General features: G+C 46.9%; 9 protein-coding genes across 10 annotated transcripts; 4 read left to right on the forward strand and 5 right to left on the reverse strand.

Moving 5' to 3' along the window:
• Positions 1 to 287: 287 nt before the first annotated feature.
• Positions 288 to 572, forward strand: Pmar_PMAR016146 (hypothetical protein; the record flags this gene model as incomplete). The annotated part of the gene is made up of 1 exon (XM_002765305.1): positions 288 to 572. The coding sequence occupies one exon, from the start codon at positions 288 to 290 to the stop codon at positions 570 to 572; it is 285 nt and encodes a 94-aa protein (XP_002765351.1).
• Positions 573 to 3,939: 3,367 nt separating this feature from the next.
• Positions 3,940 to 5,818, reverse strand: Pmar_PMAR016147 (conserved hypothetical protein). Of its 2 annotated transcripts, XM_002765306.1 has the most exons (9): positions 5,723 to 5,809; positions 5,570 to 5,677; positions 5,170 to 5,295; positions 4,890 to 4,988; positions 4,531 to 4,661; positions 4,373 to 4,479; positions 4,293 to 4,325; positions 4,179 to 4,250; positions 3,940 to 4,054 (listed from the first exon to the last, which is right to left on the reverse strand). In XM_002765306.1, exons 1-9 carry the CDS (start codon positions 5,793 to 5,795, stop codon positions 3,985 to 3,987), a joined length of 819 nt encoding a protein of 272 aa, XP_002765352.1. In that variant the 5' UTR covers positions 5,796 to 5,809; the 3' UTR covers positions 3,940 to 3,984. The 2 variants fall into 2 exon arrangements, with proteins under 2 accessions (XP_002765352.1, XP_002765353.1); XM_002765307.1 differs by having other exon boundaries at positions 4,293 to 4,479; positions 5,723 to 5,818.
• A 1,913-nt stretch (positions 5,819 to 7,731) lies between these two features.
• Positions 7,732 to 8,019, forward strand: Pmar_PMAR016148 (hypothetical protein; the record flags this gene model as incomplete). Its single annotated transcript, XM_002765308.1, has 1 exon — positions 7,732 to 8,019. One exon carries the CDS (start codon positions 7,732 to 7,734, stop codon positions 8,017 to 8,019), a length of 288 nt encoding a protein of 95 aa, XP_002765354.1.
• A 510-nt stretch (positions 8,020 to 8,529) lies between these two features.
• Positions 8,530 to 10,640, forward strand: Pmar_PMAR016149 (hypothetical protein; the record flags this gene model as incomplete). Its single annotated transcript, XM_002765309.1, has 6 exons — positions 8,530 to 9,343; positions 9,390 to 9,491; positions 9,542 to 10,053; positions 10,253 to 10,310; positions 10,360 to 10,486; positions 10,535 to 10,640. 6 exons carry the CDS (start codon positions 8,530 to 8,532, stop codon positions 10,638 to 10,640), a joined length of 1,719 nt encoding a protein of 572 aa, XP_002765355.1.
• A 1,561-nt stretch (positions 10,641 to 12,201) lies between these two features.
• Positions 12,202 to 14,969, reverse strand: Pmar_PMAR016150 (chaperone protein DNAK, putative; the record flags this gene model as incomplete). Its single annotated transcript, XM_002765310.1, has 12 exons — positions 12,202 to 12,535; positions 12,590 to 12,835; positions 12,885 to 13,025; positions 13,073 to 13,171; positions 13,231 to 13,337; positions 13,386 to 13,530; positions 13,580 to 14,028; positions 14,078 to 14,174; positions 14,228 to 14,393; positions 14,453 to 14,551; positions 14,596 to 14,728; positions 14,783 to 14,969. The coding sequence occupies 12 exons, from the start codon at positions 14,967 to 14,969 to the stop codon at positions 12,446 to 12,448; spliced, it is 1,959 nt and encodes a 652-aa protein (XP_002765356.1). The 3' UTR covers positions 12,202 to 12,445.
• A 339-nt stretch (positions 14,970 to 15,308) lies between these two features.
• On the reverse strand, positions 15,309 to 16,573 carry Pmar_PMAR016151 (Isoamyl acetate-hydrolyzing esterase, putative; the record flags this gene model as incomplete). Its single annotated transcript, XM_002765311.1, has 6 exons — positions 15,309 to 15,335; positions 15,396 to 15,551; positions 15,611 to 15,778; positions 16,117 to 16,189; positions 16,234 to 16,386; positions 16,434 to 16,573. 6 exons carry the CDS (start codon positions 16,571 to 16,573, stop codon positions 15,309 to 15,311), a joined length of 717 nt encoding a protein of 238 aa, XP_002765357.1.
• Positions 16,574 to 17,398: 825 nt separating this feature from the next.
• On the forward strand, positions 17,399 to 18,172 carry Pmar_PMAR016152 (hypothetical protein). Its single transcript, XM_002765312.1, has 4 exons — positions 17,399 to 17,513; positions 17,566 to 17,728; positions 17,901 to 17,998; positions 18,045 to 18,172. The coding sequence occupies exons 1-4, from the start codon at positions 17,422 to 17,424 to the stop codon at positions 18,136 to 18,138; spliced, it is 447 nt and encodes a 148-aa protein (XP_002765358.1). The 5' UTR covers positions 17,399 to 17,421; the 3' UTR covers positions 18,139 to 18,172.
• A 1,100-nt stretch (positions 18,173 to 19,272) lies between these two features.
• On the reverse strand, positions 19,273 to 22,367 carry Pmar_PMAR016153 (hypothetical protein; the record flags this gene model as incomplete). The annotated part of the gene is made up of 7 exons (XM_002765313.1): positions 19,273 to 19,681; positions 19,899 to 20,065; positions 20,545 to 20,602; positions 20,732 to 20,845; positions 21,058 to 21,149; positions 21,353 to 21,541; positions 22,091 to 22,367. 7 exons carry the CDS (start codon positions 22,365 to 22,367, stop codon positions 19,382 to 19,384), a joined length of 1,197 nt encoding a protein of 398 aa, XP_002765359.1. The 3' UTR covers positions 19,273 to 19,381.
• Positions 22,368 to 23,867: 1,500 nt separating this feature from the next.
• Positions 23,868 to 25,103, reverse strand: Pmar_PMAR016154 (hypothetical protein; the record flags this gene model as incomplete). Its single annotated transcript, XM_002765314.1, has 1 exon — positions 23,868 to 25,103. One exon carries the CDS (start codon positions 25,101 to 25,103, stop codon positions 23,868 to 23,870), a length of 1,236 nt encoding a protein of 411 aa, XP_002765360.1.
• Between the last annotated feature and the right edge of the window lie 118 nt (positions 25,104 to 25,221).

The following is a 25,221-nucleotide window of genomic DNA, read 5'->3' on the forward strand; positions in this document are numbered from 1 at the left end:
CCCTATTAGAACGTCAACACTCTGGTCTCAAGAAGTCATGAAAGGCCCTCTGTGCTGAACATCCTGAATCGTGGCCAGCCTATGTCACGAAAGCTCAGCGGAGGATCAACACCCGATCTACATATGGCTACAGTCCTCAAGAGCTATTCTACGGTTTCGATGCTCTAACGCCCTTCTCAAGACGGTTTGAAGACGTCAGCAACACTATCGACGAAGACTCTGTCCGTTTCGAGGCTCGACGTCGTGATCGGGAACGACAGAGAATGGTCAACAGCACTCTCAACGTAATGGAGAAGATGCGTGCTGATGCTCTCTCGCGTATCAATCCATCAACCTACACTCGACAAGTCGCACGACGACGTCTATTCAAGGTTGGTGACTCCGTGATGAAGTGGGTCCGTAACGTCGACCCCCTTACTCCTTCATGGAGAGGCCCTCTACTGGTTCAACAAGTACTTGGCGATTCTACTTACAAGCTTTCCGACGGCACTGTTCAAGATTCCAGAAATATACGGAAGTACTTCGGTAAAGCCCAGAATATGAATCCCATTACTATTGCATATATTCAGTAGATTTAATTCACTTTTGATATTTGTGCCAATCTTACGGGGAGGAGAGATGATAAGAGTCTATAGCCATTCAGTCTTATGGCGTGCGCTCCCTGTAGCGTAAAGCTCGCTCTCGCCCGACCGTTTCAAATATTGTCCGTTCAAACCATTGTTCGGATCCCGTGGATCTATCTGATCTGTCTGCACTCAATCTCCACTAACTATTGAATCCTTATGTCCGGTTCTGCATCGAGTTCTAGTCCTCCGGAAGCCTTCGACCAGCACTTCCTTAACACAATGCGGCTCCCTTGTCTCAGGACCCTTGGTTCACGGTAGCGATGACTCTATCGGGAGCACAACTTCTTATCGGATAGTAGTATGTCCCAGCTATCTCTAGGGGCAAACAAAGAAAAAATAAAAAAGATGATAGAGGAGGAGGGGAGAGAGAGGGAGGGAGGGAGAGGGATAGAACAGGATGCGAACGAAACAAAAAAGATGTATGAGACCGCAGTCTGCCTACCGGAGGGATGACGAAATGTTCTCTTTGTGTCGTGTAGGGATCGCGCAGGGTCGAGTCATTGTTTGTACCGCAGGTCGACACCACTTCGCGACAACAACCATCATTGCTCGGTCTTGGGAAATCGAGCTTTACGCTCGGTTTTTCACATTGCCTCGATCATCCGTACTCAAATATCACTAGACAAGGATGTGATATGTAGACGGTATCAAAGAAAACATACATTCATTCCTGTTCCTTCCGTTTGCCTCCTGCTAGCACTCGCGCTTCCTTCGGACTGGTTCGCTCACGAACTTTTTCAGTTCCGTTCTGCGGCCGAAAGAGAGCACCAAATGTCGGTACTCAGAATCGTTCGCGTCACAAACCTTGTGACAGAAGGAGCGTTCATCGCGAATTAACCATGCCTCATATGATCTCCGGCACTCAGATCATCTATGACCGGGCCTGAACACATCTATTTATGGACTCCTTAGGAGACCCTCTGTGGCCAGGGATATTCGATGAACGACACAATGGCTTCATTTAAGAGGCTCCAAAGAACTCTCTATATGAGTAAGTCAACTGCTCCTTTCTCGGGACCTCCACCACCAGTGCGTGCGCCAACAGGTTTTTTTCCAGCACAGTCTCTGGGAATTTTCCCCGATATATCTTCGCCATTTCCAACCGTTTAAGCAATGTCGGTAAGACTTCGCTGCTGCAGGAATCCAATGAGATTTCGAAATATGAGAACACTCCAACCAGTCTCTTCTTCGTCGCTACATCCGTGTACAGGTCAAAGCTGATGTGATGACAAGCACTGGAGTTGGTTACATTGGCCGGCTTCTTGCATACCCGGGCAGCATGCCATTGCTCGTGGCCTGCGAGTGATTTGCAAGATTCCGTGGTCAACTTCTGAGATCGGAGCTCTCACCTGATCTCGCGAAAGAACTACACTTTCGGAAGCCTGATAGCCATTTCTCCGCCGTAGAGCAATGGCCCGTCCTAAATTAGGACGGGACAATTAGGACTCCTAATTGTCACAAAATCTTGCACATTACATTTAATTTCATCAATGAGTTGAAGCGTATCATCTCTAGAAGAGAGAAAGAATCTCCTCAGAGTATCAACGGTTGAGCTTTAACCTCGCTTAGCGAGGTTATAGACGATACTAAAAGACTATTGAAGACTATTAAGGATCGAGACGAAGTGTACTAGCCTAGTACACTTCGTCTCGATCTCACGAGTATCCTCTAGTACTCTCACTAGGGCGTTGCTCTGTGAGTAGAACTCATACACGGTAGTATCACTGAGCCATGGATTCAACACATTCTCACCAACATATTTGATAACACTAGCAGGCGACTAGCACTAACTTAGTGCCACTAAGTACGATGGAATCTTTATCATGGAAAAGATTCTAATGCCTCCCGCGGTAGTTCAACAGAGACGACAGGATATGACGTTCACTACCCGCAATCGGTGGGCGACGTCGTGGAAGAGCATCGGGGAGTTAAGACACAGAATCAAAATCTTGATTCCGGTCGTACCTCATCTGAGAATCATCCACCACGATGATCACCATCGTAGGCTCTTCCCGTGCTGTGGCGGTGTAGTACACGGTGTGTACGAAACCAAACGCACCAGAGGAGAAGGAGACGGAGTAGGTTTGCCAATACAGATAGTACGAGTGGTAAATCAACATAACAAGGAATTGAACAGTTGATCACACTCTAAGTTATCCAACTATATTGATGATTAATAATTAATTAGCTCTATATCTGACTCTTCAGTTTGAGGTCAAGTATCGTGGTAGACTACCACTCGTAATTGGATCACACGTCTACGAGACTCTGTGATATAATACCGGTATGATCGCTAATCACTGATCCCGGCGGGATCCGGGGTCATACCGGATCAGTGATCCCTATGATGAGAGGATGAGAGGATCTTGTCCTCTCATCAGTCCGATGGGAGGACTGAGAAGGGATCTTGCGCAGTTACGCAAGAAGACAACATTGTCTCTAAACTCATACCATTCCTCCGTCATTTTACGACCGAAACAGGCTGCACGCAGGCATATCCTAATCGGTGTGATAGTTCCTTCATGGTTCTATCATTGACATGATGAGTTCCTTGTCTGACCTCCCATGTGGAGAGAGAATGGATTGGCCTCCCTACCTTGTTACGCTTTGGCCCTGACTCAATAACACACCCACCGCATTGTTCTTGAAGCGCTGATTTATGCCTTGAATATCTGAATATTTTAGATATTTTACCAGACATTGGAGTTCCTTGAAGCTTTTACATGATTAACCACATCCTACTGAGGTGAAGGTCTCGCGTTATTCGGTATGGAGGTATACTTCGTAGGAATTACTCTCAACTTCATTCAAGCAGTTGGGTGTACTTCTCTTCGTCTGTTCTCGTCACCCACCGCACTGATCTCACTAAACATACTCATAGTGGAAAACTTCGATCACAGTCAAATTTTTTCCTGTAGGACCAGCCACAGTGGTACAGCCTAGACCATCGAGCAAGTTAGAAAGCCCCCTACGCCTCACAGGAGCTACTATCACCAAGTGATGATCATTCCCTGAGGCCAATAGCTAAGATGGTCATCTGTTCGGCATCTTCACCGAGATCCCTCGATACAACATGTAGGGCATCACTCTTGGTCGACTTAGTCTTCCGTATCCCAACCACATTAGGTCTGACCACAGTGCTTCGTTATTACAGGGTACATCCCTGCCTTTTTTGTCTCTACTATGTCTACTTCTATTGCGAACTGACAACCCAAACTCGTAGATAGACCATATAGCACAGTTAAGGATGGAAGTCTACTGGGAACCAAGATGGACAACACCAATCATTGGTCCAAGAAAGATTAAGGCGGCCCACGGGCCATGCCAACAACAGGAACAAGAATAGTATTATCATCAGTCAGAATCTTGGTCGATACTTCTCCTTTAGTCGGTACTTCTTGCGAGCCTCCTTCATTTCATGTTTAAAACTGACCAAGCAGGGGAAATGATATACAAACCCGCTGAAGAGCGCAAGCGTTTCTCAAGCCCTCTTAATTTGAATACGCTGACATCGTCAAAAACACCATAGACGGCCAGTTCCGTTGATCCTACTTGTCTTCAAGATTTTCCCGAGGTTCCCAGGTCATCTCGGTATAGCCTTTCCACTTCACTAGGTATTTCCGCCTACAAACCACAGAGTAGAGCAGAGACGCCACAGCGGCTTACCCATCGAATTGAAGTACCCGGTCCACTATGTATCTGATACCAATCGGCTGTTATACCGCACAGCAGGCAACTTGACTTACCTCCGATTCCCACTGTCATCTTCATAACCATTGAGGACCACATCAGAGTCGCTAAGGACTGAGGACGACGATGACGAGCTAGAGGAAGAAGGAGAATCAGGGGTATCCTGAGATCGATCGAGAGATTACGAGGAGCATGGGGTGCGATCTCAGCTCACATCGTCAGATGAACTCTCACTGGAGAGAGGAGCCCCAGGGGGCACAATAAAGTCCGACAGGTCATCGGCAGAGTTCCTCCTAGACCCCTTCCTCTTCCTGCTGCTGCTACTAGAACCCTTATGGAGATGTCCTGAATGGGCGATGATGTTTCATAAGTTTGACGACTACGAATTTGAAATTCCGTTCCAAGACAAGCTATCATACCACGAGTTGTTCCCGAAGCATTAAAGAATGTTTCCAGCAGGTGGCCACAAGAATGCTACTGTTAGGATGCCTATAACGTGGTGCCTATGACTATTGTCCAATGTAAACGATATAGACTTGCAAGAATAGGCTAACACGTATACAAGTAGCTCACTTTTCTCAGCAAGTTTTCGTAACCCACTAGCTGGTGATGAGGATGATGGAGAGGAAGAGGAGGATGAGGGATGCCTCTGCTTCAAGGAACCACTAGAAACTGAAACGTAGGAAAAGTACGACCATTACTAAGCCAGTAACGAATTTATTCAAGTCAGTGGTAAAATCCATCACCGAGGACAGTCGTGCTCAGAATAGTATACATATGTGCGTAGACCCACAGGGCTATGCTGATGTGTATCACTGCCGAACCTCTAGAATCTCCATCACATATATATTACCCTTGTGGACATCCTCACGAGCTCCACCCTTCTTCTTCCTCGATGTTGGCTGCTCCGCCTTCTTCTTCTTCACACTACCTTCCGAGGCCACAGTGGTGGTCGTCTCGGACGGTGATGCTATCCGTTCTACCAGCAAGAGAATTGATTTCTAAACCATCGACACCCTACAGACACATTCACGATTTCACAAATTGCCAGCTTCCGCAGAATGATTTTCCTACTGATTTTTTCCTCGAGAATCACCGAATTCATAACTCACTCATGCGTCCTATTCTATTCTCAGATGTAAACTCATGACTGGTCAATGCAACTTTCACAAACTGATATCGAGACGTTTCACGAAATTCGCATTTCGAGTCGAAAGGGTATGCCAAGATCCTTAAAAAATGGCCCCTGCTACTATCAAGATTGGCTTCCTCTCTCGGCACAGGTTTCATGTCGCTCCGCACGAGATACACTTCACGTCTATGCACGGCGCTGTCCAATTGGGCCAGCAGATCATCCAGACCTGTCATCGATCCGTCACGCGCCACGAAATTAATCTTCCCTCTACATGAAAGCGCGCTGATATCCACATCGTCCTCCGTTATGCGTGTAGGCGGCGGACGTGGTCGTTGCGGTACCATCCCCTTCCTTATACAAAACAGCTACAACGAGGTCCTTTCCTATACACCCTAGACCCGTAATAGACTCCCTTAATTAGCATTATCAAAGCAACAGAGATCGACTGGGAACAGTTTATGTCAATGACGTAGAGTATCCCATGAAGGGTATCTATGCTTAACCGCAGCATATTGCCGGCAAAGTTGGAATATATAGTACCGTGTTTGGTTTCCTCACCTCAGGAGTTTTCTATACTTGAATTCAGGTAGAACTGTACAGAAATTAATACTAGTTTCCCAAAATTTCCTCAGAACTTTCATATTTTCGCCAACGCGAGTAGTTGACTATGTGCATACTCTGGATTCAACTCCTTCCTTTCTACTACCGCCTCGAGTCATTCTCCCCAGTTCGTCCCGATGACCTCGTCTGTGGAGGTAACCTCAAGTGCCGATATCGCCTCTAAAACAGACCGTGCTCCCTCCCTAGTGCACATTTTGGACTCGAGTCAGAAAAACATTATATAAATTTTTCTCTCCATAAATCAACGTACTGTAGCTATTACTCGCCATTCCACTATCGTTGCCAAATCCGTAGCTACAGTCTCATTGACTCACCTGGTCCAAGGATGAGGGGAACCCATTATGAAGTCAATGTACTGTTGTAGTTCTCCTCTCGACGTTTTTTCGAACGCCTCGCTCCGCTTAGTGATATCTCGCTCGCCCACGGGTTAGGCGTTTCCGAGACGCCGTGTCGTCACATTCTTATCATCCTCAGATGGTAACCCTCTTACTCCTGAGGTGATCCCAGGGGAGAGTGTTGCTTTTGGTATTGGAGTCGAACTCGGTGTTCTGTGTGTCGAGCTTCGATGGAAGTACGATCAGACCAAGGGGCATACAGGGCTGGTGATGATGACCAAATTGATCGCGAGTGGTGACGGTGTTGCTCTCGAAGTGGTTGTAGTGGCTTCGACGACTCCTCTGCCTTGGTTGCATAGAGAGGCTCATTATGAGCCAACTCGTGAACATCACGGGTCGACTGTGGCCACATAAGTGCATGGTGGAGCCGCTGACAATACCGACTCAACAATTCGAGGCACTATTGCTTCTCTCTTGACGAGGCCTGCATTCCTCATACAACAGTTACTATCATCTTGTGTCATTTTACTTGGTAAAGTACAGGTCTAAGTGTTTCCGTCATGGTAGATGCAATGACTAATAGGCTCTTTCATGGCATTACCAATGCCTTACACTCTTCAATGGAGCTCAATGAGCTCAGCTCATGTCTCGTCAAGGTCACATCGACTTTTGTCTTTTCTTGTCTACGATCTTTGTCCTCATCTCGATGGAGAGAGAGCATCCAGAGTATGAGGCTCGGGCTTATTTGCTCATTCTCGAAGTCCCCCTTTGGAGCTTACAGGCGGTGGGCGCCCTGGCATTGCATGGAATCTGCTTACCACTGGAGGAACACATATCGAATGTCTCCCGGACTTCAAAGCTCCGTTTGAAAGGTGTCTGTCATTTAATTGGACATTTTCGCTTCTCTACCACACTCGGAAGAACTCGCCCCGTCCTTACAGTGGAAAGTATCATTGCAGTTTGCCGATAGTAAGATCAGCTTTTGCAACATACCACTGACCGCGCGCCCCAAAACCAACCTTCAACGGATTCCCGTACGGGCGTTAGGAATCTTCTATCGACTCGGTTCGTATCCTACTCTCTGTTCACAGCTTCCAGCAGGATCTGCGGTGATCATGCCGTACCTGGACCAACCCGAGGCCTCATACCATTGATGCTGGACCAACTGCTACTGCGCCCTGATAGACCACTTAGGGATAGATGATCAGTTCTTGGAAATACTGCCGTCTGAGGACTCCCTTCACGAACACTATGGTTGACAGTGATGCTAGCACTAGCCGAGAAGCGACGAATAAGTTCATCGACCTATTGAACAGTCCGTGCCATGTCTTCCATGATCTTCGCTCCTGAGAGCAGGATTCGAATGTCCACCCAAGTGGATGCTGACCTAACTGTGCTTGCTACAGGAAGTGATCTCCTTTCTCTGGCCGCCTCGCATGCATTCGCCGGCGATGGTGGAGCTTTCTCTTTGGTCGATTCCTTACAAACTGCTTCAGTCAATCCATCGTTTCGAATACTCTTCTCGAGTACTGCTGATGGTAAAAAAGAAGACAACAAGGTTGTCCTGACCACCATCTCTGGCGTAGCCGACGGACAGGCTGCGCAACACTAGAGCACCGGGCAAGAGGGATCCTGACCGCCGCGCTCTCAGCATCCTCTTTGCGGTGGCTGATTCCATCAAAGTGGCCGATCAATGGGCTGATCATCGGTACATTAAAGATGGGCAGTTGAACACAGCTCAGCCGCCCAGTTCTGAGGCGTGTGACGTTAGCATGGAGATAAATACCCAGCTGGGTGTGTATGAGCTCCCTACGCATACCTGCTATAGTCTCTCACACTACGCCGAGCACGAGCAATCAATAGCATGGCACCAAACTGGGCAGGGCACCGGCTCCACTGACAAACTACTCGTCAAGACCCCAATCTACCTCGTTGCGAGTACGGCCAGGTCCCCCGAGCCCTGCGTCAAGTACTGCGCAATAAGACGGCCTATAACCTATAACTCGTTGGTTCGGACTTTGTGTAATCGTTTGTACTGTTTCGCGGCTTTTCACGAGTTTCGTTTCCGATCTCCTTTCCAGCCCTTCTCACGACCCAACACAGCATTGATACATCGCGACTAATGTCTCGTCCTGGTGTTGGAGGCGGCGGCCCGGCCGCGACTATCGAAAACTACATGCGTGGCTCTGACTGGAGGGGTAAGTGGCGTCAGGCCGCTGGGGTCCACCGCACCGCATCGAAACTTTCAACTTCGGCTAATCACCCTAGAGGGCCAAGCATTGGCAGTACGTCCACTGAGGGGCCCGAGTGTGGAGGCGGCGGCCCTGTTATTGTCGATTGGCGGAAGGCTGGCGCAGCGTCTGGTACCACTCCGCCCAAGAGAGCCCGACCATGGTCCGCCGAACCACAATGGCACACTACTCATGCTAAGAGCCGTCACGAACCTTGGGAGGGTGCATGGCATGAGAGTAGCGAACCACGGCAGGGCGAGCGAAACTGGGGAGGGGGTCGCTCGTGGGACTGCTGGGAAGCCGATCACACTGGTGGTACTTGGCAAGAGGGCCAACAGAAGAGTTGGGATGATGGCCAAGAAGGTGGCCCCAAGGAGCATGGTGGTGGACCCCCTTCGAATGCCGATGCCAAGGCCCACCGGGGACCATCCGTAGATCACCGAGGATCGGGCGAGCCATCCCCGAAGAAAGCCCGCAATGTGGCGTCTAAGAGTCCTGACGACCAGCCCGGCAGTTCCGCCCTCGTGAACGCCCTCCGCAAACTCTTCCACGCTAAGAACGCTGCTGTTACTGCTGCCGAGGGCCCGGTCTCGGAGAAGGAGAAGACGGCAGAAAAGCCCTTGGGCGGAGGGGTTCTGACGGCCCTCCTCGCCAAGCAAGCCACGGGTCCCCTGGCCAAGGCCGCTCTCTCGGTTCCTTCACCAGGTGGGAATTGGGCATCCCCTTGCATATGGTATTCATTCCTCTCGAGGTTCTCCATCGAATGATCAGAATGACACGGAATTACGTAAGAAAGTCCTCACGAGGCTCTTGTCGAGTGACAATGCTGGGGAGTTTCTGCAGGACCCCAAAGGTGTTTTCACAAGTCCCGTGCTATCAGGTTTATTGCTGTTTTCTTTGCAGTTGTTGAGATGCTCCTTCAAGTAGCATCCCAATTGGACGAGAGTGGCCTGTCTGATCTACAGAAGTCGGTGGTGGGCATCGTAACGAAGCTTCAATCGTCGACGTCCTCTGCTCCTCCTGGTGCTGCCCCTTCCACCACTATGTCGCCGGGTCAGTTGGCTAAACGCGATGATTGTGTTGACCGCCTCAAGGCAATCCTTGAAGGGTTGCGAGGCCTTTTCCTCAAACGCCAAGAAGAGCGTATCACTAAAGCAAACGCATCCACTAAGCCCGCGGGCGGGGCGTCGGGCGCATCTAGCCACAGTGCTTTGGCCAGTCTTCTCTCGGGGGTTTCCGCCCAAAACCAACCAATATACGATCATAAGGTTTGGACGGGGCATGTCCAACGATCGGGGGTCAACAAGGCAAAGGTCAACATCTACACAACTCTGCCAGTCAACTCGCTAATCACGGATTTGGTCACACAACTCGGCAGCGACCTCAACTTGAGACTTCGAGTCCCCGATACTGAGGTACGCCGGAGTGACTCTCGTCCAACTTCATTTTCAACGCATATCGTAGTCAGTATTGGTGAAGGCTCCTATTGGGACGCTTTTGGAATGTCGAGTGAGGACCGTTTCCGGGGGAATTGTGAAAACAAATGAACATGAATTTCCACTCTTTGCTGAGTAACTCGCGCCGATGAACATTTATGGATAGGTTTTGCATCAGCGGCAAAATCATGCAGAAAGCTCAGCTTTGTTGCTTATGAAGGCGGACTCCGCAGCCGGTAGGCAACAGTACACGCAAGCGATCAACATGAAGTAGCCCTTCCTCAGATCAAGCTGAGTTGAACGCCCAAATCGCTTACTTCAATGGGAGGAAACGATCAGGCGTAGCTAAGTTCGAACGTGACAGTGGGCATTATGCTGCGTTCATGATACCGCCCGGATCACTTGCTGAGAAGTAGCCCGCAGGTCACGAAGTTGGCAGAGGGTCACAATGTGTGTTTAGGTTGATTGGTACTGATGACTACAAGAGGTGCAATCCAGACGATATGGCAACAGTTTGTATGATAACTAAAACTGGTACCAACGCCTCCGCAGCCATCCCCCATTGAAGCTGATGAGTAGTTTTCAATTGCAACATTCCCCTTATATATTTGCCATTAGTAATCTGCCATTCGATAAAAATAATTTGTGTTATTGTCAAAGTGGTCCATGATCTCCAAATGCTTAGTAAGAAGGGATAATAACAAGACACATCAAACCCATCACTGTGATAGTAACGTTTATCCAGGATATCGTTGCCATGTGTGAAGATCCTCCGAATTCTGCTCGTAGCTCCTCCGACGCCTGAGAGTTGATACAATGAATATACTTCCTCTGCCACACAGGACATGTGTGGAGTGACCGGATGGCCGAGACGTGGACGTGCTATCCATTGCTGCGGTTTGACACGTAACATAGGCGATAACTCGGGGCGAATTTCTCCCTGAGAACCTCATCTCTTGCCCTTTTTCAATATATGCGTCTTTCATAGCAACGAAACGCTGTTATGATACGGGGGCGAGCGCGGCGACGAATTGTGGCACACCACAGAGTTTGGGAGTACTAATAAGAAGCAACAAGAATCTTCAGCCGAGTTGAGAGACAGACTACTAGTCAGTCTTGAGAGACTGAGTAGTCAGTCTCTCATTCATTAAGGATGTGAACATAGTCGTCAGTTGTGTCCTTGACAAGGACACAGCTGGACAACTGTGAACAAGGAATCCTTGCTCACCATTGAGATTCAATTATCTTTCCTTCCGGGCCTTGGATAGTGGGTCGGATGAACTCACTAGCCGATAGTGCAATATAACCCCTAATCTAGGAATCCGAACTGCCCGACCCATGCGCCAGAGGCCTCGGCCCGGGGCGCACCGCTGCGGCAGACGGATGGAGGAAGAAAAACTCGAGGCTATGCTATCTGCGCTGAACAACGCCACTCGTACCACTGGCATATGCCGACGGACCCCCGAGCAGATTTCGTGGACACTACTCTTGTTAGAGAGACTTCGCCTCCACCCGGCTATAGAGGTGCTTCGGTGTACACGATTCATGCACGGACACGCAGTTGTGTGATTGACCCACGCTTGCTTGTCACGGATTTGACAGCCGGCCTCGAGCGCTGGTAACAAGTTACATACTGTCAGAGGTAGCCGGATCGCTTGGACATATTCGACCAGTACAGAGCTTCTCCTTCGAGCACTTTTTTGGATAGCTAACACTTATTATGAAAGGAGTATAGATTAACAATATGTTCATATTAGTAATATCATATATTATAACTAGTACTATTGCATTGGACATATGATTATTAATGTATTATATTATAATGTTATTAATATGAGTGCAAGCTCACTGGAAGGTGTACACTTATTAACTCAAAGCAATTACGAAGCTCTCCTCTGTGACTGATCAATTAGCTAAAGCGTGGTCATCACTTTGTCAACAACCTTCTATATCATAAGTAATCAACCCAAACAAAGGCGAAGAAACCACAAAACCTTCAGCGATGAAACAGCGAGGTGAATCCACGCGAAAATACCAATCCGATTCGAACATACTATCCAAGTCGACTTGTATTCCGTTGCCTCGGCCGCCAGATATTTGGTGTTACGGTACTCAACATCAGCAGGAAACCTCTGAAACTCAATCCCTTGATCTCGGCATTCGTAGAGTAGTATTTTAGTAAAAGTGATGATGGAGATAGTAACAAAGGCACGGGTGTCTAATGGTTCCTTACAATGATCATTTAACAGCCACACGACCAACGGTGATGATAATAATGATAATGAATCCACGGAAACGAGATACACAGAGTCTTCGTTGTGATCACACCAACTACACAACTAGAAAATACCCACAACGTCAACAACGATATTTAATTCTTCTTTTCATCCTCGGTATTTTCAGTCTTCTGTTCCTCTTGCTGTTGGTCGTTTGAGCCCTGCTGATACGCCTGTGAAGAAACCTGCCAAAAGCACAATGTGAACCAACACCTATGGGAACTCCTAGTACAGCGTACCTTCCAAGAAGCATCTTGCAACTCCTTGGTCTTGTTCTTGATCTCATCAACATCATCCGTGGTCAGAGTTGACCTCACAGCGGCAATCTTTTGCTTCAAGTCCTCGGCATCAGCATCGCTCATCTTGTCCTTGAGCTCACTGAGTTGCCTCTCCACAGAGTAGACGAGAGTCTCGGCGTCATTTTTAGCACCAACGGCCTGCTTGCGCTTCTCATCTTGCTCCTTCATGCTCTCAGCCTCGTTCACCTGACCATAACACGTGTCCATCCGAGCCGACACCCAACACGGCGCCTACCATCTTATTGATATCAGCATCAGAGAGACCACCCGAGGACTGAATAGTGATGTTCTGTTTCTTGCCGGTGGACTTGTCCATAGCGGAAACGTTGACGATACCATTAGCATCAATATCGAAAGTAACTTCGATTTGAGGTACCTAGCAAAATCTTTTTCAATCATCTAAGCTGATACAAGATGACTCACCCCACGAGGAGCCGGGGGGATTCCCACCAAATCGAACTGACCGAGGAGCTTATTGTCAGCAGCCATCTCACGCTCGCCCTGGAAAACCTTAATACCCACCTAAAATCAACAAAACGATGACGCCTGTACATAACGATTCGCAGTAGCGTTAGGCTCACCTGAGTCTGATTGTCAGTAGCGGTAGAGAAGACCTGCGACTTTTTGGCGGGAATCGTCGTGTTACGATTGATCAAACGAGTGAAGACACCTCCGAGAGTCTCAATACCTACACAACCCTTTCAGCTGACTGCCAAGTTCACAGGCCTCAACTCACCCAGTGACAAAGGAGTGACATCGAGCAAAAGGATGTCCTTCACATCTCCCTTGAGGACACCAGCTTGAATAGCAGCACCCATAGCCACAGCTTCATCCGGGTTCACACCCTTATGGGGCTCCTTACCATACAGCTTCTTCACAACCTACAACAAATCACAATTATATAGAGCACAAACATCAACTGTGTGTTACCTCCGAGACGGCAGGCATACGAGTCATGCCACCAACAAGGATGACTTCACTCAGCTCATCCTTCTTGAGACCAGCATCTCGAAGACAAGCCTCACAGGGGGCCTTGGTCTTGCTCAGGAGGTCAGCAGTGAGCCCCTCCAACTGAGCACGGCTCAATGTCATCTGCAGATGCTTAGGACCCGAGGCATCAGCAGTGATGAAGGGCAAGTTGATCTCAGTCTGGACCTTGCTGGAAAGCTCAATCTTGGCAGTCTCAGCGGCCTCCTTCAGCCTCTGCAATGCCATACGGTCTTGTGCGAGATCGATGCCTTGTTGCTTCTTGAACTCATCGATTAAGTGCTTGAGAATGACCCTATCGAAATCCTCACCACCGAGAGAAGTGTCACCGTTAGTGGCCTTGACCTCAAACACACCGCCAGAGATCTCCAAAATGGATATATCAAAGGTGCCTGATTATCATGGCATCAAATCTGCTCGTCTGATCAAGCCTCATCCTACCTCCGCCGAGATCATATACGGCAATAGTCTGACCCTCATTCTTATCACAGCCGTAAGCTAAAGCAGCAGCAGTGGGCTCGTTGATGATACGAAGAACCTACGCACAATAACACTACTGAGTAACAATACGATCATCAGAGAAAAGCCTACATCAAGACCAGCGATCTTGCCAGCATCCTTAGTAGCCTGTCTCTGTGCATCGTTGAAATAGGCAGGGACAGTAATAACGGCTTGCTTCACTTCACGTCCGAGGAATGAATCCGCGGTCTCCTTCATCTTCATCAGAACGAAGGCACCGATTTGAGAAGGAGAATACCTGAGCGAAACGAAGCATCCCCGAGAGATTACATCCCTCATTTTTAATGTCCTCCTCACTTCTGATTGTTGGCTTCAACCCAAGCATCACCAGTCTTGTCACAGACGATCTTGTAGGGCATTTGCTGCTTATCTTTTTGAGTCTCGGGGTCATTGTATCTACAAAACCCCATACCACACCTCAGCCCATTCCCAACACTCACCGTCGGCCGATAAGACGCTTAGTAGCGAAAAGAGTGTTCTCAGGATTGGTCACAGCCTGACGTTTAGCTGGCATTCCAACTAGCCTCTCACCCGTCTTCGTAAAGGCCACTACGGATGGTGTCGTGCGCATACCTGATCACAACGACAACACATGATGATCTACACCCATAAACAGCAAAGCCTCACCCTCAGAGTTCTCAATGACACGAGCCTGAGAACCTTCCATAACAGCTACACAAGAATTGGTGGTTCCCAGATCGATGCCCACGATATCTCCCGTGGTCTTAGCGAATCGGATGGCACTGGTTGACAGGAGCCTCATAGCCGAGGGGCGGGCCAAGGCGATGCTGGGTGTTGCGAGCTTAGACAGCATACTAGTACTATTAACAGTTGATGATCTTAGTGAATCTTTGCTCAATGCTACAGTTGCACGAAAATTGCAAGAAACACAACAGTTTTAGCTGCGCCCAGATAATCGGCAAAAAACAACAATTGTTAATATCAAACAGTAGGGGGGAACTGCTCGTGCCAGGGCATCTCAGCTTTCAGTGGGGATGCACTCGAACTGTTGCCATAACTCACTCCATCTGGGCCGGCCTGAAAAAACAATGACGAGTTGTGTATGTAACATGCGTCGTCGTTTTTCAGTGTATGTATGTTCGCTTTCCTCAGCTGAGCTCAGGAGTTCCCTCACGAATTCGGGTAGAAGTGTTTAGAGACCACTGATAATTTCATCAAACTGTCACCGACATACATAATTGACCACGCGCATATTTCCCCTTAACACTGTCGTTCTTACTTCGACCGCGATGTCGGGATAGTTTCTATTGATGAGGTGAATCAAAGCCTCATAAAACCATCTACTGCCAAGGGGGCTAAAGTGGAGACCATCTCTCAAGAAGGATCGCCAAGCCGCGTCCTTCTGCATTTCATCAAAGATGTTCAAAACCGGTATCTGAATGCAATACAACAACAACAATTAAGAACCCCAAAGGACTTCTACAACTGCCTTACTTGCTTTGCCGCACCCACTTCGAGGACCGCTCTCGCGTACTCTCCTGTGGATTGAAGCCTACGATTGGGCAGGTCTGGAGCTGATGCACCGAATCGGGCCTTTCCATCAGCGACCATTGCCTCCCCATCAATGGGAGGGGGTGTAACCAAAACGAGACGTGAAGTGAACTGAAATGAGCAACGAGTGAGATTACTAATCTAACTCGTGTAGTATGCTGACGCTATCTATATTATAATCAATCTGTAATAGCCTATCGTACAGTAGAATCTTCTCTGTGCGTTATTCTATTATCTTTCCTTGAAGTTTCACACGCAGTATGGAAAAACACTAGTGGATAAGTATACGACTTCACGACTATTGCATAGCGCGAATGTCGCGTTTTTCACAGAGTATTACGCCACTTCGCGTAAAACGGGTTGTGAAACTCCATTGTATCAATCGCTCGCCATTGGGTACTTGTAACCGTCCCGAAGCATGTCCACATGTCACATATACGAAAGCTCACCGGTTTCGCCAAGTTCACTATCTTCTCTAAAGCCTTACTGAACTCATCCAACGGGACGTGCTTGCTCTCAGACCTGCCAAAGTGACCCTCATCAAGAGTCAGCTTCACTCAACCTACCCTGAGGAGTTGACCATTCCCGGCAGCTGAGAGTCATTAGCACCGAGGAAGATGACAACCAACAGCAGAGGACCTCCAGCCAAGTGCGGTGACCCATCCTTGAAAATATGGCGCGCTACTTCGAGAGTCATCGGCGTGTTGTAACCAGAGTATCTATGGCGCACTTTCTGATGGAAAAACCGTAAAATCACTGAACCCACCCTCTATTGATGATATCAGCCCTCCTTTGATATCTGTCGGACAATAGTCCACCCCAAGCGTCCAGACCCGAGAAGCTCTGTTGGGTAATGGAGTCGCCCAGGAGGAGGATTCGACCTCGACAAGTATTGTAATCAGGCATTACTTCTCAACTTGTTAGATATCTCGTATCTCCCACCACTGTTGTTGCGAACTCAAACCAGCAGGACTTCGGAAAACACACACGAAAACATGCGCTCATTCGTATCATCACTGATACAAAGCTTAGATACCCAAACTGCTAGAAGTGAGAGCTTCAAAGGGAAGCCGTTCTATAAAGTGGAAGTCTGTGAATCTTTAGTGTGCTCTTGCATTATAGGATGCGAAGGAGGTCACAGTCGAGCTCGAGCTGTTGGTGATGATGGTTTCAAAGGACCGCTCCATAGAAAGAGAAATCACGCGCCATAAAAATAAGCGCGCGCCTAAAGTGTTATATCAAATGTGTTTCGTACTTCCTTGACTTTTGTACTTCTTCCTTGACTTTTGTACTTCTTCCTTGACTTTTATACATCTTCCTTGGCTTTTATACTTCTTCCTTGACTTTTATACATCTTCCTTGACTTTTGTACATCTTCCTAGACTTTTGTACTTCTTCCTTGACTTTTGTACTTCTTCCTTGACTTTTGTACTTCTTCCTTGACTTTTGTACTTCTTCCTTGACTTCTGTACTTCTTCCTTGACTTTTATACATCTTCCTTGACTTTTCTACATCGTCCTTGACTTTTGTACTTCTTCCTTGACTTTTGTACTTCTTCCTTGACTTTTGTACTTCTTCCTTGACTTTTGTACTTCTTCCTTGACTTTTGTACTTCTTCCTTGACTTTTGTACTTCTTCCTTGACTTCTGTACTTCTTCCTTGACTTTTATACATCTTCCTTGACTTTTGTACTTCTTCCTTGACTTTTGTAGAAAGAGACTTTAGTTCGTCTTGACATTAGTTAATCCAAAGTAATGATTCCCGAGCCCTACGCCACCTTCACTCACCCAGTCATCTCAGCTGGCGTTGCTGTACTAGTCCTCTACGGAGCGAAGAAGGGCCTTGAGTGAGAACCGATACACTTACTCTTCGGCTGTCATGAATATGCCTATCATTAGTTCCCGAGCGAGCTCGACGAGCACACCGTCAGAGCTGAGAGAATCGCGAAGAAGGCACAGGAAAGTTATGTACACCGTGACTGCTCTCTCGTTTGGTACAGCAGCACTTGGAACTACGATGATGGCAGCTCTGCAGAATGATGACGATCGAGATGATGTCAAGGTAAGCTTCTGCGATATCACATGTATCCATGCAAACTTTCCATGATTTTTTTTTCAAAAGAAAACTCTTCGTGAAAAGCCTATTGAAAAGAAAACCTCATGAAAACTTTCACTGAAAAGCGTTCTTGGTCGGTCGCCTCTGTGGTGCCGTCTGGGACGTTCCCATTCCACAGATTCTCCAATCACCACATGCCCGCTTAGCTGGTCTCTTCCTCTCGGCCATGAGTCTCAACTTTGCTCTTTCTCAAGGACTATTCGGAAAGTTCGATAAGTAAGTCCACTAGCAACCACAGTGGATCGCATTTCAGTATGTTCAGGTCGAAGCGTAATCTCCATATGTACATCGGATACGCTATAGCCTTTGGAGCACTCGCCCAGTGGATGTCGGGCATACGCCTCCTCTTGGCATGAAATGTCCGTATATTTTCCCTAATGACGATTTCTGACCCGTCACTCGTTGTGTTAGCAGTACGACTATGAGGGTTGATTGCATAAAAAAAACAGCAAAGTTTGCTGTTGTTACTATTTGTGTTATTATTATTATTGTCCATGATACTCTTTAATGATTGTTATTATTTGTGTTCTTCCATCATGTTATCATGCTTCTAACATGGATCATGTTGCTCATGTTGCTCAGCAAACACGATGAAAGAATAACACATCATGAAAAGTCTCACTCGTCCATCATTCTGGTCGTGGTATATCTCCTACAAACTCTTAGCGACTATTTTCCTCTCCAGTGAAAGTGACATAATTATCACACGTAAGTGCTTCCATGTGAGGTCGTCCTCATCCCGGATGTCCATGTCTACTAATAGTAGACTACTATAACCACTGTCTCTTATCAGACCTGTGAATATTTTCGAATGTAACCTTAATCATCATTTCAGTACATCATTGGAGTTTCACAACCTGTTTTACGCGAAGTGGCGTAATACTCTGTGAAAAACGCGATATTCGCGATATGCAGTAGTCGTAAGGTATATTTTTCACTAGTGTTTTCCATATCACGGGTAGAACACTTTTTTGAAAATCATCATTGCTCTCGAGTTCATATCGGTGTGCTGTTTTCGACATGCGTTAGAGAATCACCAAGGCAGCCAGATGATAAGGCCGACTGTGCTATTCTCATCTTCGTATGTTGCTCTGCTATCTCTTTAGCGTTACTTGCACGTCGTATTAATCGTTGCTGTATTTCAGTGTTGAAATATATGTTCACTTTCCTCAGCTGAGCCCAGGAGTTTCCTCACTAATCATAGGAGTTGATATATGAACTGGGTTAGAAGTATACAGAAACCAGCAGGAATTTCGCAGAATTTCCTCAGAATATTCATATTTTCACCAACACATGTGGTTGACCATGTGCAAATTTAACCACGGTGCTGTATCACTGGAATTGCTACGTTAGTTTATCACCTAGTACACTACGCGGTGATCATTGGGTGTTTCTTCACTTAATGAAACCTGCATGTCGTCCACTACGGCCAACCCCACTAAAAACACAACAAAATATCCTCAAAATATAAACGATCATAACAAGTGGTCATATCAGATAGAAAGACAATAGTGTATCAGAGACCATGGGAGTACCGTCACCACCTCTATTCAGCGGGGGCAACTCCGGCCACTCACACTACGAATTAAGCCCAACCTCTCAAACTGAGAATCGTCTCAGAAGGGGCTCTCGGATGTCCCATTCGACTGAAGAGTCCGAGAAATTATCAATAGGCGTCTTCTCATCCAAACCATCTTCAGCACGTGGAGGCGCCACAGAGCTCAGTGTGACGCCCAGCAGAATCACTACCATACCAAGCATTTGGGAAGGACAAGGCAGTAGACCATCAATTGCAAAGTTGAGCCCGAGGACCACTATAGAGTTGGCCGAGACCACTACATTCACCAGACTGGTACAGGGATATGATAGAGCCAAATTGAGAGCGAAGAAACCAGCAACCTGAAAAGGATGATATCAAAAATGATCCTTTTCGGAAAATTTCCCCGTAGAAAAAAGCACCAAAAATTATTTTCTTTCCAATTTTTGCCATCATCTCAGCTACAACAGACGAGTTGACAAGCGCATAGAAGTTCTGTGAACATCCCATGTTCAGCCCAATTCACTACGACCAGTCTAAAAACTTGTTGCATAACAACAACAACTCCCCGCGCAATACCTGCGTTACGCCAGCTAGTACTGCCAATGCCACTACTATATTGGGCAACACCAATGACGGTAAGTCTTGACCTTCATCACTCTTCACAAAAGCATACCCCACAAGAAACGCCATACCCGTTTGGGAGACCAATCTGGCTGAGAAGGCGCTCCAAGTAGACACCTTGCCTGAATAACACCAAAATGGCTCCAGGAAAGTTATTGTTCCTATGCACGGCTAGGGAGAAGTCATAAACTCGCTCGCCTTCATGTCAACAACGGTGACGGAATATATGTTCGTTCTTCTCAGCTGAGCTAAGAAGTTTCTCCACTTATTCTAGTAGTTTACATACAAATTGCCAAATTTGCTTAGATTTTCATTTTGTCACCGATAGATAGATACCGTTATCTCTAAGATAGCTTATCACATCATCAACAGCCTTTATCAGTTTCAGCCCCCAGAACTCGGAAGCTTGGCGAGAAATATTGATTTTTTCAATTTGGGAAACGAAAAAATACCCTCCTCAGAACAAAGAAACTCTTCCCAAAACATTCCCAGAAATTTTTAATAATTCTGAGATTCATTCAAGATGACACCACCATCGTTTCACTCAGAAGCCACCCTTATTCTTGTGAACCGTAACGTGATGAGGATAGTTCAAGCCTACCTATGGCACTGTATCGAATCAACAACGTAGTGGCCGCAAACGCCAACATGGAGAGGATCTGATCGTCAGAAACATCAGCTGGTCGTCACAAATGACTCAGGAGTTCCTCCGTCACGGAACTTATCCATACCGCTCCTCCCTCAACAGACAAATCTTTACTTATAAAGGCACTATAGACTGCTCTTACCGCGAAGATGAATCCTAAAGTCTCATGATACTGCTGACCACTCGCTGCCACTTCGTCCTCTGTCTTGGTAGATCCTCCCGGCCCCAGTGCCGATATCAAAACACCACACACTACCTATACGGTAGATGCAGGTTATTGAAGGTTCACCCGAGATATGAGTAATACTAGTAAAAAACATATTTCACGATTTACTTCGCAGAATACAATTATGTTTTCAGCCGCCGAAACGTACACGTCCTATAATTTGCATGGAGAATTACATCACTTCACGTTGAACGGGTGAAACTCCATTGGTATACTGATCCACCTACAACCCCTATCAGCACCGCGTGGCGTCTACTGAGGAGCTCCCTGAATATGAAGTGGCCGTACACGCTGACCACTATAGTTGTCGAACATAGGACGGCACTCACTGGGCCTAAGGATGAACATGCCCAAGGTCAGTGTTGGAGGAATAAATATTCGCTTTTCTCAGCTACACTTATCAATACAAGTTTACATACGAACCCGAGTAGAAGTGTGCAGAAACAAATGATCATTTCCGCAGAATTTCCGCAAAATGTCACCTACACATGTAGTTCCCTATGTGAAAATTTTTCCACCGAGACGGAGGTGCATTACCCTTATCAGCAGGCGAGGTGAATACAAATGCTTTCTTCATCAGGCTCATAGACACTCCCAAGCCGAGACCTCCAATAAGCGTCAATGCCTTGGTCTTGTACGTGATGGAGGAGGTGTTCGAAGGGGTGTCACTCCAGAAGAACTCAATTCTGCCACAACGCACCCAATGGATGCCATAACATAACATACCTGAGGAGAAACACCAACACATCATCCGCTGAAACAGTGATAGTGAAATTGACGAGAAAACCTGAATTTCGTCCAACAATATCACATATTGTGAATACGTGATTGGAACATGAGCTAAAGCAGTCACTGTAGTTGGCCTTTTTTGCCCCTTGCATAGTTAGATGATACTAGAAGGTAATGGTACATCATCATGGATCGCTGTCCCCACCCCCCGTAGCACACAATGGAGTTCCACCCTAGTAATAGGAACAGCACTAGTGAAAAATATATGTCGCGACTACTGCATATCACCGCGAATATCGCATTTTTCACAGAGCATTACGACGCCACTTCACGTAAAACGGGTTATGAAACTCCGGTGTGTCTCTCTCAGGTGAAGGAAGCCTTTTGCCAAGACTGAGGTAAAGACAGTCTAAGTCGATTGAGTACGACCAACCACTCTCCCTGCTATTATACTCAGTGGGATGTTATCTCAATGGACGAATAAACTAACAACATCAAAAGTGTTTCCAATACATATCCTTCATAAACTTCCTTTTGAACTCCTACCTGGAATGCCCCCTACTCCCCAAATGATGGCCAGCATCTTCCACTCAGCACCAATAGCATAATACGCCTCCACAGAATCGTCAAGGATGCCAGTAGCAACTCTGAGATAGCGACAAGTAAGACAGATAGCGCAAGCACGATCAAGCCAGTACGCGATGAGATAATTGGTGACGCCGAAGCAGAACATGGCGATGAACGAGTACGCGACACATCGCCCTGTGTTAGCGATGACGACCTTCCCTCGGGAAACTTCTTGGGTGGCGGCGGCGGCGGCCATATTGAAGAACTGATCAGGAGAGCAGTTTGATGAATCATAGTTGGAATTTGGCAAGTTGAATCTTGATATTAATCACTAACATCCCCATCGAGTTTTGACTACTTACACAAGGCGTTCAATGAGCAGCATAGAAGATTGCTAGCAGAATATGCTTTCACACATATCATGATCTCAACACCAACTCGGGAACACCTTTGAATGACTGGGCCGTGGTTGTCAAACACACGGATAGTAGCGGCTCTGTGGCACATACGATGACCAATGCACTATCCTGGTGGTATACGGAATCATCGTTTAAATTCCCTTTGGCAAATTCTCCTGGTTTTTTTTAATTCTCGAATGCGTTCTCAAAATTCATAGTCGAATCCGCCACAAAGAGTCGTCTTTTCGTGAAGGCGGAAGTATACGCCTGGAAAAGATAGGGTAGACTCACCTGCACCATTGACTACGAATATGATCTCCATTGGAGCAGGGTATGAGAAAACTATGAGAAAACCGGCGAGGGAGGGGATAGCCTAGCCTAGGGTGACGGTACCGATCCAAGCAAGCATGGTAGGGTTCAAGCAAAAGTCTTCGGCTAAGACAACGTAGATTTTGAACCATCTTAACCATAATGATATCAACGCATTCGCAGCCAGAACTTCCTCATTGTATGCTGTGTACTCTCCCGAAAAAGCCATGGCCGACATGTGAAACCGGCCGCGCGCGGGGGTAAGGAACTTTTTTGGGGGCGAGCGATGTGCACAACGGCGGCGATCACTGACCACAGGTGTAGGTAAATTCCCAGTTAGTGTAGGTAAACGTTGCGCGTAGTGACTGGGATCACTTTTAACTTTCCCTGAAATCCTAGAACGAACCGTACGACAAGCACGTTCCTTAATCTTCACAATGTTCCCAACTGGGTTCCGTTGACCCGAATGATCAACGACTCTATTCGAACTCTTGCCACTACGAGTCAATACCATCGTGACTAGTAAACACAATGCCTAACTCGTATACAATACCGTAAACTAATCCCTGACTAAGATACCGTTCAGACGAAGCTTAGCCACTAGCGAATGATATACCTCAAATCACAGTAAATCACTCTGAGCCTGGGCTCAGGTCCAACGTAAGCAAACGAACGTCGTTGCGAACGCCTAACCCTAGGGTTCACGCACCCTTGGGAACAGCACGCATGCACAAATCTGTGACGCGAATCATCGAGGCTAGCACAATAGACAGCAGACAGTAAATACCGTAATAAAAGTACAGTAAATACCGTAAAACAAGGCGACCAATCAACCATAAGAGTTAACAGGTCTCCGTGCCTTGCGCTGACGCGCACATTGCCCGCGTGAAATTACCCAATTTCAACTATTGGCGACTTCAATCCAACTCGGAAAAATATACCATATACATACCTTTGGCAACAGTTAAGTACAGACAATATCATATTGACATTACGTATCAACCGTATTGCCGAAATAGAAATAATCAAATACCTTACAATCATCATCTTTATTCATCACTACTGCTACTTGAAGAACTAGAAGAGCTTGAAGAACCTTCATCTTTAGACCCTTTAGACTTCTTCTTCTTCGACTTTTTCTTCTTACCCTTCTCTGAAGACTTTACTTCAACCGAACTTCCTTCATAAGTGGACTTCATGACATCACTCAAAAATACACTCTTAGAACAGCTGGAACCACCTTGCGCTTCTTTATCATTAGTAACAATAGCCGAAGATTCCCATACAGGTTGGGGAAGACCCTTACTCTCGGACTGAGGAGTCTCATACCAGTTACCCTTGTACTTAGAAGCCGAACCGGTAGTATTATACCATCCTCCACTCCACTTAGAGGAAGAACCATACCAGTTTTTGTCCCACTTAGAGGAAGAACCATCATTACCAGTCACCTCCACCTGGGGGGTTGTAACCTTAGCATCATTACTAGTAATAGTAGCGACAGTAGCTTCATCAACCACCCTAGTAGGTTCTTTAGTAGCAGAATCAACATAACCATTCTTAGGATCTCTAGCGATTTGCTGAAGCGTCTCATCATGGTCACCCTTAGTCTCCCACGGAATAGCCATAGCTGAACCATCCATAGGATAGGCCTCTTCTTCTCCATCACGAACACGGCAGAACCTTGTCTCAGCAACTGTGAGAGCCCTATAGAAACACTTATCATCAGGACCTTCCGTCTCAATATAGAACATCTCAGACTCATACCTTTTCCAAGCTTGCTGAGCAATAGTATCAAAAGTATGACCTTCCAAGCGGTTCACCATACAATAGCTCTTAACCGACTTGAAATATATGTGTAAAGTCCTATAAAAGAGAACCTTATACATAGTCAATATCCTCAAGGCCGTAAAATACAATGAGTGGGTAACCATACGATAACACCTTTCCTCCGCCAGTGCCGAATCCTCAGCAGGAATCTTAAGGGGGAGGAGGATAGGATAATTCTCAGTATTCTCCCACTGAGACGTAACGTCCAACATCATCTTGGCGCAAATAAACCGTAACAGAGAACCCACGGTAAGAATGGAACAGGGATGCCATATTCCAGCCTTTTCGAGTACCTCAACCGTTAGTTCTTGACCAGGCTTAGCATCCAAAAAGACTGTCTCTCCAGTAACTATAAAAAGCCTTAACTCTGGGGAGAGAGACGTCCATACTTCAGGGACGAAAGTACTTCCCTTAACGAGAGTCAGATGCATAACCTCTTGCTCGAACTGGTTGAACATACCTCGCCTTATCAAAGGTGTAACGGCGAAAGACAGACCGCCACTAGTAAGCCGAGGACCTTTAACCTTAGAGTCATTGTAACAACCCTGCTTAACTTCACGGGAGTACTCGTAGCGA

This window comes from Perkinsus marinus, assembly GCF_000006405.1.
Source record: "Perkinsus marinus ATCC 50983 genomic scaffold scf_1104296975560, whole genome shotgun sequence".
In the NCBI taxonomy this organism is placed as follows: domain Eukaryota; phylum Perkinsozoa; order Perkinsida; family Perkinsidae; genus Perkinsus; species Perkinsus marinus.

What these genes read in the sequence shown, in the direction of transcription:
- Pmar_PMAR016147 (XM_002765306.1), bottom strand. Translation starts at nt 5,795, where the DNA reads ATGGTACCGCAACGACCACGTCCGCCGCCTACACGCATAACGGAGGAC. An exon ending in AGAGGAAGCCAATCTTGATA is followed by an intron (nt 5,296 to 5,569) that starts GTAGCAGGGGCC and finishes TCTTGCTGGTAG; the next exon opens with AACGGATAGCATCACCGTCC. An exon ending in GATGACAGTGGGAATCGGAG is followed by an intron (nt 4,326 to 4,372) that starts GTAAGTCAAGTT and finishes GATTGGTATCAG; the next exon opens with ATACATAGTGGACCGGGTAC.
- Pmar_PMAR016152 (XM_002765312.1), top strand. Translation starts at nt 17,422, where the DNA reads ATGATTCCCGAGCCCTACGCCACCTTCACTCACCCAGTCATCTCAGCT. An exon ending in GGAGCGAAGAAGGGCCTTGA is followed by an intron (nt 17,514 to 17,565) that starts GTGAGAACCGAT and finishes GCCTATCATTAG; the next exon opens with TTCCCGAGCGAGCTCGACGA. An exon ending in CTATTCGGAAAGTTCGATAA is followed by an intron (nt 17,999 to 18,044) that starts GTAAGTCCACTA and finishes CAGTATGTTCAG; the next exon opens with GTCGAAGCGTAATCTCCATA.